We start from the raw sequence: 12,575 nt of genomic DNA on the forward strand, positions 1-12,575 counted from the left end.
AAAGCTGCATGTTAACTGCAAAAGAATTAGGAATTAAGGTGAAGAATTAGGTGTGACACCATCAGGAACCGTTTCCAGTTCTCCAGCACCACCATTTTCCAGAACTGCAACCACCCTTGAGTCTTCAGAAGTACAATGTGTCAGGTTCTCAGAGACTTTTCTTGGTAAAAAAATCCTAAAAAATGCCCCTGACTTAATAAGAATGACAAGCTGACGTGTTGTGAAATACATGAAGACAGTTTTTTTTTATAGGCTTTATAGACAGATAAGTTGAGAGTGACTCTTGAGGGACCAGCACCACATTCTCTTGTACCTCTGATTCAAGAATTTATCTTCCAAAATCTGGCAGTAAGTTTTGGGAGTTCATGTTTAGTCTCCTATCCTGAAAAGTCTGACTTGCAGAGATGGACTAAAATGAACTCCCAAAATGTACTGCTAGATTTCAAATTCTTGAATCAGAAGAACCAAAACTGTCAAAACTGTCTTCATGTATTTCACAACACATCAGCTTGTTATTCTTATTAAGTCAGGGGCATTTTTTAGGATTTTTTACCAAGCAAAGTCTCTGAGAACCTGACACATTGTACTTCTGAAGACTCAAGGTAGGTTGCAATTCTGGAAAATGGTGGCGCTGGAGAACTGGAAACGGCTCCTGATGGTGTCACACCTAATTCTTCACCTTAATTCCTAATTCTTTTGCAGTTAACATGCAGCTTTTCTTGTCCACCTGTTTTTTCTGATCATGCAGACTCAACAAGCATTTTTCTGTCCAATGGTCAAGCCTTAACTTTGCAAATTCTTGTAATGCATTAGTATTGCATTCTTCTCATGGCCATTTAATAATTTGGACTTTTCAGTCTGGGTTAAATATCTTTTTTGGCTCATTTTATCTGTAAAAGAAAACATGCCTAATAATTATGCACACCTGAATATAAGGAGTTTTTCACTTCCAGCCTTCACGGACAGTTATATATCACTTACAAATGATTAAATATAAAATTGACAGTAGTTATTAAGACTGATGTGGTTTGGAATTGGTAAAATGTGTTTGGGAAAAAAATATGACCAGAATATCAACATGCCTAATAATTCTGCACACAGTGTATATATATATATATAATGTACATACACTGTTGTTCAAAAGTTTGGGCTCATCAAGACTACATATACTTGATCAAAAATACAGTAAAAACAGTAATTTGGTGAAATATGATTTATTATCATTTATTATTATTTATTATTTTAATATATTTAAAAATTTAATTTATTCCTGTGATGCAAAGCTGAATTTTCATTAGTCATTACTCCAGTCTTCAGTGTCACATGGTCATATAGAAATCAAGTATGTTACTTTTATTATCAGTGTTGTAAACAGTTGTGCTGCTTAATTGTTTTTTTTTGTTTGTTTGTTTGTTTTTTGACCTGTGATGTTTTTCTTTCAGGATTCTTTGATGAATAATCGTTAAAAAGAACAGCATTTATGCAAAATACTAATCTTTTCTAACAATGTAAGTAATACACATCCTTGGTGAATAAAAGTATTTATTTCTTTCTAAAAAAAGAAAGAATAAAAATTTACTGACCACAAACTTTTGTTTGTTTTTATATTGTTACAAAACATTTCTATTTTAAATGAATGCTGTTCTTTTTAATTATTAAAGAATCCTGAAAAAAAGTATTATAGGTTCCAACAAAATATGACAAATAAAATATGCAGCACAACTGTTTCCAAAACTGCTAATAATTCAGCATATTAAAATAAGTTCTGAAGGATCATGGATTATTTCACAATATTACTTTTTTTTTTTTTTTTTTTTCTGGATTTTTGATAAGAAATCTTGCTGACTCAACTTTTGAATGGCAGTATATGTATATGTGTATATATATATATATATATATATATATATATATATATATATATATTACCCACTTAAACATATAACGTGAGTGTGTGTGTATATATATGTGACCCTGTACCACAAAACCAGTCTTAGGTCGATTTTCTCAATATTTAGATTTTTTTTTTGCACCCTCAGATTCCAGATATTCCAGATTTCAGATGATGCATAAAGCTCAATTTCGAAAAATTAACCCTTATGACTGGTTTTGTGGTCCAGGATCACATATATATGTTATATGTTGAAGTGGGCAATTAATATGTGTAATGTATTGAATAATAATTAGTTTTAGATTAATTGTATTGTGTTGCAGTCTGTCACTGGTTGAAATGCCAACTACCCAATTTTTTTCCAGTTGCGTTATAAGAAAATATATATATGCCCATACAGAGATTCATGTTTTTGTTTTTTGTCTCCGTTTCTTTCTGTGGTTGACATAACAACAGTCAGAGTCACCGCCATCACTCCAGTATCAGCTGCGCGTGACCCTGTTTGACTCGGGTCACCAGCACTTCTTCGGGCGCACATGGAAAAGCGTCTCACATTCTGTCAGTGGCACGCAGGGTCAGAGCGGTCGAGTGCTCTTCAATGAGGTAGGGTGACTCATTTCTCACTGGCTGATGATATTTAGTGTTATTTCATGATGCAACACCTTTTCATGCTTGACTAAGGGTGCTGCCCATTCAGACGTTGTCTTATCTTCATGCCCTATTCCATAGAGAGGTGACCTCTTTAAAGTGACAACACAAAATGGATTGCAGAATTACAGAAGCTTGAGTGGTGCATTTGTACAATAAACCTGTACAACACATAAAGCTCAGTATACTTGTTGAGGAGGAATCTGCTCTCAGATCCTGTCTAACTTTTTCCTGTGTCAGTCTTGTTGTCTCACTCTGCAGAGGGAGTATTTACGGGACATTGGTCGGTAAGTCTAACACATCCAGGGCTCAACAAAAGGGATTTTCTAAATTTTTTGCTGGACCAGTTTAGATATTTACTCGCCCTGCTCTTTTACAAAGGAAATGTGATAAACATAATATAAATTACAAAACAAGAATATATATATATATATATATATATATATATATATATTTTACACTAATTCTTGTAATTTTAGTAAATCCTCATATATATATTAGCCAACTAGATTGCTTTACATTTGTGACATATTTAAAATTAAAAAATGGATCATTCCTTTTTTTTTACAACTGTTTATTAAACCTAAGTAAAAAATATTGCCAATTTCTTTGCCCATTTTTACCTCACCAGTGAAATCAGATTTGTAGCAAACAGACTTGTAGCAAAGTTATTTTAATATTACTGATATACCATTATATTTTTTGGTATTATTTCTATTTTATTATTTGTATTTTCTGTTTTCATTTTTTGTAATTTTGTTGTGTTTTGTCATTATTTATTTATTTAAATATGTACACTACCAGCCAAAAGTTTTTGATTGGTAAGTATAGATTTGTTTTTTGTTTGTTTTTTTTTGTTGTTGTTTTTGTTTTAAAGAAGTGTATTCTGTTCACCAAGCCTACATTTATTTGATCCAAAGTACAGCAAAACAATACAATTTTGAAATATATTTTTTTTAAATCTAAAATAACTGTTTTTATTTGAATGCATTTTAAAATGTAATTTATTCCTGTGATTTCAAATCTGAATTTTCAGTGTCATTACTACAGTCACATGATCTTTAAATCTTTCTATTCATCATAGAATCCTGAAAAAATGTACTTAACTGTTTTAAATATTGATAATAATAATAATAATAAAAAATGTTTATTGAATAGCAAATCAGGATATTAGAATGATTTCTGTAAGATTATGTGAAACTGAAGACTGGAGTAATGATGCTGAACATTCAGCTTTGAAATCACAGGAATAAATTACATTTTAAATATATTCAAATAGAAAACAGTTATTTTAAATATAGTTACAAATATTTCAAAATTTTACTGTTTTTGCTATACTTTTGATCAAACAAATGCAGGCTTGGTGAGCAAAAAGACTGAAAACTCTAAAATCTTACTGTTCAAAAACTTTTGACTGGTAGTGTAGGTTTCATTTAGTTTAAGTTTTTCTTATTTCGGTACTTCAACTTTAAAAAAACAAAAAACTTTGCCTTTGCAACTAGCTGAAATTGTGTTTTATTTTATTATGAAATTGTATTTTATGGTTTTAGTTTTAGTTAACGATAATAACCCTGTTTGTTAGTTCCAGAATAAATTTCTGTTCTGGGAGGCAAATATACAGAAATACTTTGACAACAATCTTTGCTCAGGCATTTCAGAATGACCACAGCAACATTTCAGGTGCTGTGGAACCAGATGTCCACTGGTTAGAGAGGTTTTGCCGTCCCATAGTGCAAAGTCACATGACTTTTTTGATGCGTATGGAGTAATTTATTTGGCAAATATCTTTTTTTGCGAATTAAGGGATTTTTATTCGAAATGTGGCATTTCCATCATTTGTTTCTGTTGCAACACTTCAAAAAGCGCATAAAAACGGAGTGATGGAAACATAGCTACTGATGTCGGCACCTACTGGTGTGTTGATGAAATCTGCAGTAATGGTCACAAACATTTTTTAATTCAGACATATTTCAGTGGTTATTTTTTAATTGACTTACAAATAAACTCTTTCCATTATGTCATTGAGGCTATTTTCTTTTTCTTATCTTTACTACAGCTCAACCTCTAAGTTCTGCTGAAACTCTCAGGTTTGAAGTATCAGTGCTGGCAGCACACAGCACAAACAAACTGAACCCAGCAGAGTTTATTGGAGATGATAGACGTGTTCTGGCCTCTCTCAGCAAGCACAATAAAGGCCCATCTGAGGCTGTGAATTTACTGTCTAGCTGTCCAGAGGACCGCACACGCGCGTGCACACTTCTGTCTGCATGCCTGGCACCACTGTAATTCACTTAAATCTCCCATTATGGGCTCTTAGATTCACCGAGTGGAAATAAAAGTTCTTGAAAATGTCCACTCTGAGTCACAGACCGTGGAGACCGCGGTTAATGTCTGCGGCACGTTCCATTTCCAGCTGCTCGCTGTGCCTTTGAGTTTTATTACATGTTGCCATTTCTCTTCCAACAGCTGTGTGGCTCTGCATATTGTATTGAAAATTGTCTCCCCCTTGCCTTCCTGTCAACCATTTGGTTTTTTTTTTAATCTAATCACCGGTTCACAGTTGCATTGCACTGTTTTTGTCACAGCTGCCCGTGCCGAGCAGCTAGAGAGAATTTACACACCATGAAAGCGTATTTTGCATTATTTTTATTAAAAAAGGCTAAATTCAGGGTTCCCACAGTTTGAATGCCTTTTAATGACTTTTCCAGTTATATGTGATTACTGGATAAGCTTTTAAAAAATGATTTTGATTCTCACCAATTTGGTAATGAGTCATTCATTTTTTGAACTGGTTCACAAACATTTTTCATCATTGAAATGATCTGATTCATATGGAAGCCCATTTCCGCCACTGAATAAAAAAATAAAAAAGGTAATTGCCCCTTTTTTTTCCTTACAGTTCTGACTTTTTTTCTTGCAATGGCAAGTTTGCATTTCGCAATTCTGAGAAAATTAGGAACAATGAAAAAAATTCTCAGCATTTGAAATGATACAAACTTGCAATTCTAACTTTTTTTTTTATAATATTTTTTTTTATAACATATCAGTCTCTTTTTTTCCCTCAAAATTGGACTGTATAACTTGCAATTGCGAGAAGCAGGCCCGGCTCAAGAAATTAGATGATGGGTGGGCCAAGTGAAGTCCGAGGTGGGCCAGGGGGTGGGTGGTAAATACATACATTATTTTAATGCATAGTGTGTTAAAATAAAATTTTAGTTTATAGGGCCTCAAAATATCACAGCTGAGTACACTATAGGTGTTCTTAAGATTATCTTACTAAAGAATAATTTTTGGTCATACACTGATGATTACATTACTTGACCACCTACATTGACGTTTAGCATAACAAATCATTTAGTTAAGTTGGAAAACATATGCTACAATTCTAAACTGAGAACATCAGCTGTACCAACGTGATCTCATCATAATTCCTATGGATTTTACGTAAAGAGTGGTTCTATAAAACGTATATTTACTTACATTTTCAGACACTGAAACGTACAATATTGACGTACCGTAAAATACTGATGTTGACGACACCTAAAAACGAATCCTTATGAATATTAAAATTGAGGTATTAATTTCATTATTATTGTTGTTTTTAGTTGTCATCAATAGCCTTATGTTTTCAGTTTCATTATTAAATTGTTTAATCATTTACTCAATATGAAATGATTTTGCTCTGTTCTGTGTGATTTCTGCTGCCAGCTCGTTTCCAAGATTCATGATGTTGCATCTTCACTGAACAAGACTACACATTAAAGCCTTAAGATAAATAACATTTCTGCAATCGTTTAATATGTAATATTTACTTTGTTTTCCGTGGTGGGACACAAAAGGCGTTTTCTCCGACATGCTGTGACTAACAATAGAACAAACATCCTTTACACAGAGTGCAAGTTAATGACGAAAGCAAAAGTGAAAGTAAACAGCGCAAAAGCAATTTCAATACCCTGCATATTGATAGCGCAAAAACTATATACAATATTAAACTGTCTCGGGGGTGCGACCGGTAAGAAAGAAAAGACAAATTAAAATGTAGCTCAACTGAATATCGCTCCAGTTTGTGATTGGCCCCCCGTGGAGCCGGGCCTGATGAGAAGTCAGAATTGCGAGGGGAAAAAAAGTCAGAATTGTGAGATATAAACTTTATGAATTTATATCACGCAATTCTGAGAAAAATGTCAGAACTGTTAGTTTATATCTTGCCTTTCTGACTTTATAACTTGCAATTCTGAGAATTTTTCTCATTTTTCTCAATTTCTCATATCAGTCTTTTTTCCCTCAAAATTGGACTTTATAACTGACATTTGAAAGTTTATATCGCACAGTTCTGGCTTTAATTCACAATTGCAGATTTATATCACGCACTGACTTTGTATTTTGCAATTGCAAATTTATATCACGCAATTCTGAGAAAAAAGTTAGAATTGTGAGTTTATATCACACAATTTTGACTTTATAATTTGTAATTAATACATCAGAATTATGACTTTATTTCTCAGAATTGCAAGTTTGTATACATAATTATGTGGAAAAAAGGTCAGGACTGTGAGATTTAAAAGTCACAGTATCCTTTTAAAATTTTTATTTAGTGGCGAAAACGTGCTTCCATAGACTTGAAATTTCGCTAACAGTGAACAGTGTTCACTATAGAGATGTCTATGATTTTTTTTCCATGACATTTTAATAGTTTCCATGGCTTTTACAAACCTGGAAAACACAAGTTTTTATTTCCAGGTTTTTCATGACTGTGGGATCCTTTGACAATGTTTATTGTTTTCTTTTTTTTTTTATTTAAATAGTTTTCCATATTTTTTTTACAAAAACAAACAAACAAACAATAAATTATATAATATATATATATATATATATATATATTAGATTAGATTAGATTAGATTCAACTTTATTGTCATTACACATGTACAAGTACAAGGCAACGAAATGCAGTTTAGGTCTAACCAGGAGTGCAATAAGCAGTAAGTGCAGGATAAAGGTATAAGTTATAAGTGCACTTATAGGGGATATGTGCAGGGAGAAACTATGGGTAATATTTACAGATTGATATACTGTGAACATAATATACAGGTAGCAAATAGCTATAATCAGAGATTAAAATAGATGAACAATATATGCAAGTTGCTATTAACTGTAATCAGAATTGCAGATAGATATGTACAGGGTGCTATTCTCTATAAACAGGAATTTACAATAGATATGTACAGATAAATATAGTCAGAAATATACAAATGTATCGTGCAATGGGTATGTGCATTTACAGATGAGTATGTACAGTGAGTGCAATAAATATTAAATATTAAATAGTGCAATGGTAATGGAGAGAGTGTAGGAGTGTGGGTGTGTGTGTGTGGGAGGGTGAGGGGGTGTAGGTGTCAGTGGGGGCAGAGTTCAATAAGGAGACAGCTCTGGGAAAGAAGCTGTTCCTCAGTCTGCTGGTTCTTGACCTGGGACACCTGAAGCGCCTGCCAGAAGGCAGGAGAGAAAACAGTTTGTGGGAGTTTTAAGAATACTGCGTGGAAAGTCCATTCTGGATGTCTCAGGCTGGAAGTGGAGTCCCTATGATGGCTGTTTTCAGTGTGCCAGGTCTCAGTGTTTTGGCACTGGTTCACCAGGATGGCTAAGGACAGCTGGTTCTTCTTAAGATTCTAAAAGCATGAGCCTTCTTAACAGGCTGCTTGGTGGTCAGGTTAGGTCCTCTGAAATGTTCCCCAGGATCTTGAAGGATGAGACAGGCTCAACAGCCATCCCGTTGTTGTGAATGGGTTCATGTGCGCCTCTTCTTCCCTTCCTGAAGTCCACAATGAGCTCCTTGGTCTTAGTGGTGTTAAGGAGCAGATTATTGTCCGTGCACCAAGTGGCCAGGTGTTTGATCTCCTCCCCTGTAGGCAGTCTCATCGTTGTTGCTGATGAGACAGATCACCGTAGTATCGTCTGCAAACTTGATGATGGTGTTAGATCCATACACAGGCCTGCAGTCGCGCTCAGCACACAGCCCTGGATGTTGAGCGTGATGGTAGTGGAGCAGATGGGCCTGACCAGCATGCTGAGGTCTGTTGGTCAGAAAGTCCATAACTCAGTTGCAAAGTGAGGTGTTAGTGTCCAGGTCTCAGTGTTTTGGCACTGGTGTAGACTTCAGAGGGACATGTAAGTGAGATGGGTGGGTGAGTGGTTGGTTGAGGTGGCGATCTTGGTGGCAGTTTCTTTATTGTCTCTTTCAAAACGAGCATAAAAGTCATTAAGCTCATTCAGAAAGAAGACATTAGTGTCTGTGGGGGTGGACTGACTGGATTTGTAGTCACTGAGGGCCTGGATGCCCTGCCACATGCGTCGAGGGTCAGAGTTTCAAAAGTGCTCCTCTAGCTTTAGTTTGTAGTAGTGCTTAGCCTTTTTGATGCCCCTCTTCAGATTAGCCCATATATGCACATATATTATATATATATATATATATATATATATGCACAAATATAATATATATATTTTATATATGTATATGTGTGTATATATATATATATATATATATATATATATATACACACACATATTATATATTACTATTTGTTTTATTTCGTTTTTCTTAATGGCTACTGAAAATTCAGCTTCGTCAACATGGGTATAAAATATATTTTAAAATGCATTAAAATATTTTTAATTGTAATGATATTTTGCAGTCTTATTGTTTTTACTGTATTTTTGATAAAATAAATTTAGCCTTGGTGAGCATAGGGACTCATTTAAAATCAAAAAATCTTATCAAACTAAAACGTTTGAACAGTAGTAATATGTATTGCCACGTCTGGGGAGAAATAAAAACTTCGGTAGAAGTTAATCTAGTCCAACGGTAGAAGGGTAACACTTTACAGTAAGGTTCATTAGTTAACAATAGTTAACTACATTAGGTAACATGAACTAAGATGAACAATACTGCAACAGCATTTATTAATCTTAGTTAATGTAAATTTCAACATTTACCAATGCATTATTAAAATCACAAGTTGTGTTTGTGAACATTAGTTAATGCACTGTGAACTAACATAAACTAACAATGAACAACTGTATTTTTATTAACTAACATTACCAAAGATAAATAGTGTAATAAAATGTATTCTTCATTGTTTGTTCCTGTTAATTAATACATTAACCAGTGTTAACAAATGGCAACTTAACTGTAAAGTTACCGGTAGAAGTTACTATGACATGCCAGTGTCATGACCATTGTTTGTAAAGTAGACTATTTGTATATCTTTTGTTTTGAATCTCTTGCATCAGCAAGAGACAGACTGCAGTTCTTATAATTAGGCTTGAACTCTTAATGACATTGTAGTCCTCATAAAGACACCTACCACTAAAATGTAACTTGATTATTTACTTCCCAAAGCTAAATGTTACTTGCAATCTCTGCTTGAGGAGAGTTCATTTTTGGTCTAGCTTGTACCCCAGTGTTATTCACTAATTAGCTTGGCTAATTCATTTTCTGCTGTCTAACACTGAGTGAGAGATTCTTGTTTATGGAATTGTGATGTGCTAATTTCCATCGATGTCAGTGTTGAAGCCGAATAAAACGTCTGCTCTTCTGTGAAACCCCAGGAGCGGCAGCAGCACAGAAGAGGGACCGTGAGATCACATAAGGTCTGTCAGACATGATGGATCTGTTTTAATATACGCCTCAGAGAAAGACTCCAAACAGGGCGAGTGATTATAGAGGAATGAAGATAGAATTAAAGCGGGACTCTCCCTCTGGCCCGACTCTAATAGAGGGGTGTTATGACAAAACCAACATTTTGTGTGGAGATGCAGGAATCGATAGATCTAATTTGATCAGCGACCTTCTGTTTGAGGGATAAAGATTTGAGGCCTGTGTTATGACGTTGGTGAAAAGAAGGTGGATTGTTGGACTAAGACTAATTTATTGTGAATTTTCAATTGCGAACCTGCCGTATGATATGAGATGATGCTTAGTTTCTTAAAGGAGCCTTATAGTCCTATTTTTGTTGTGCACCTAATCAGATGCTTTTTTACTAAGGATGTTGGAGTATCACACCAGGCATCTGTGTGTAAAGGTCAAGTCTGTTTAAACCCTATAAATCACAGGTTGTGTCTGGGGAACATGTGTTATTCATGATAAGCGCCATAATGCGCTTCGACCTGTAGAGGGCAGTGCTGTCACACAGTTGAGTGTAAGTATTATTGGGCTGTGGTTCAGAAGAGTCAGGTTTTTTCCTTTGACTCCTCCTGTGTGATGTTAAACTGTCTCTTCTCACTGACAGTATGATGGGCAAAGTGCAAAACGGCAAAACATGTCAATGGGGAGCTGGGCAAACTATAAAGCCATATATTTATGGGTAAATATCAAAAAGAAATGCTCAGGTTATCATCCGTTATCCAAAAGATTTTTTTTTTTGCATGAACAGAACAGCTTTTTATTAGGACCATTAAGATTTTGTGCCTTGTGATAATATTTTCAGGACAATTAAACTCATATTCACCCCTAAATTCTTATTACTGAAATGCAGTAAATAAATAACGAAATGAATAAATAATTAAATATGTGTGTAAACTCTCATTACTGGAATATGAAAAAGTCTCATGCTTATTACTTTGTGGATGCAGTTATGATTATTTGTGTTTATTTAGCATGAAATGTTCTTGCCCCACCTCAAATCACAAGGAAAGAATAAGAAATTATATTTTGCATTTAAAAATTAAAGGCTGTTTTTAGGAACATTACGATTTGTATATACTTTCATTGTAAATGAATAATAAATAAATGAATAAATATTTAAATAATGTCATTCTCATTACCAGAATAAAGAAAAGAAATGAGCTAATTAGTGTGTGGAGTAAATTCATGTTAAAAGCACGCTGCATAAATGATTTACTCTTTAATGACCTTTTTTTGTATTATGCTCAGTTTTCTATCTGTTGCTTGACTTGGTCACCAAAACCTTTGATCCTGAAACAACATTTAAACAAAGTTAAGGCTAAATTTACATCTAATTGATCTTAGAAGGCGGTGACATATCTGTTCGACCAATTAGCACAACATTTTCTGACATGCGACAGCACTCTGTAGAGAACTTTTAGCTCTTATTAGTGCTTATTTAGTTTGCTATTGCCCACATTCTGGACTCTAAATTAGAAATCCTTTATGGATAGCCAAGAGTTCATTAAATTCTGTAATTAGTTGAGAGAGGAAAGTGATTTTAAATGCGGTGTGATGTAGCGTTCTGGGCCGTCCATTCATTCCTTTGGGCCGGTCTGGTTTTCTCCACGAGAGCCTCTTGGCAAGCGTACAGCCAGTGGTGTGTCAGGTGCTTCATCTCTTCAACTTTCACAGCGTTCAATAGGCTGGACCGTAAGGTCCACGGATCTCCCTCTTTCAGCGTGATTCATGTTCTCCGGCTCTAAGAGCCTTGTGGATGTTTCAATACCCCTTTTAACTCTTCCACCCGTTCTGACACAAGCCTAGAGATTCATTTCAATTATATATGTGGCTCACCAGCCGTCCAGGAAATGATCAATATTTCAGCTCATGGTGAAGCAAACATCCCTGAGAGCAGCCGGTCCTTAAAGGCACTCTCACCCTTAAGAAGAACAGGGCAGTTCTTGATGGAAAGGAGGGATTGTGCGGATTAATATTATTTGACATTTTATTAGTTTTTATGACAGACGGTGTTGTTTTTGTATTTATTAGAGTTGTCCTCGACTAAAGATTTTTCTGGTCGACTAGTAGTCGTTCATTTTAAGCATTAGTCGACTATTAGTTGTACGTTTATTAATAAACCACATAAATCATAATAATGAGCCTTTAATTGCATACATAGTCTAATAAGTGCTCATCACGAAAAAAAAAAACCTTGCCACAATGCAGTTATAATAATTAAGAATGTGTGAGGGAAACACAGCAAGGAGACTGCATTAACATTTGAATAATTTATTGATAAACTAGTGCTTTCTTTGTTTTCGGCTTGTAAGAACTCTGCAGTAGTGATGCGCCCATATGCTTGTTTCGTACGGATT

The 12,575-nt window shown here is 34.6% G+C and overlaps 1 protein-coding gene across 1 annotated transcript in view; it reads left to right on the forward strand.

Moving 5' to 3' along the window:
• Window positions 1-12,575, forward strand: part of LOC127169804 (nephrocystin-4) — a 229,647-nt gene that overhangs the window by 1,274 nt on the left and 215,798 nt on the right. The window contains exon 2 of the mRNA XM_051117429.1: window positions 2,345-2,491. Within this exon, the coding sequence (XP_050973386.1) occupies window positions 2,345-2,491 (147 nt within the window). The remainder of the gene's footprint in view (window positions 1-2,344; window positions 2,492-12,575) is intronic.

This window comes from Labeo rohita, chromosome 8, assembly GCF_022985175.1.
Source record: "Labeo rohita strain BAU-BD-2019 chromosome 8, IGBB_LRoh.1.0, whole genome shotgun sequence".
Taxonomy (NCBI): domain Eukaryota; kingdom Metazoa; phylum Chordata; class Actinopteri; order Cypriniformes; family Cyprinidae; genus Labeo; species Labeo rohita.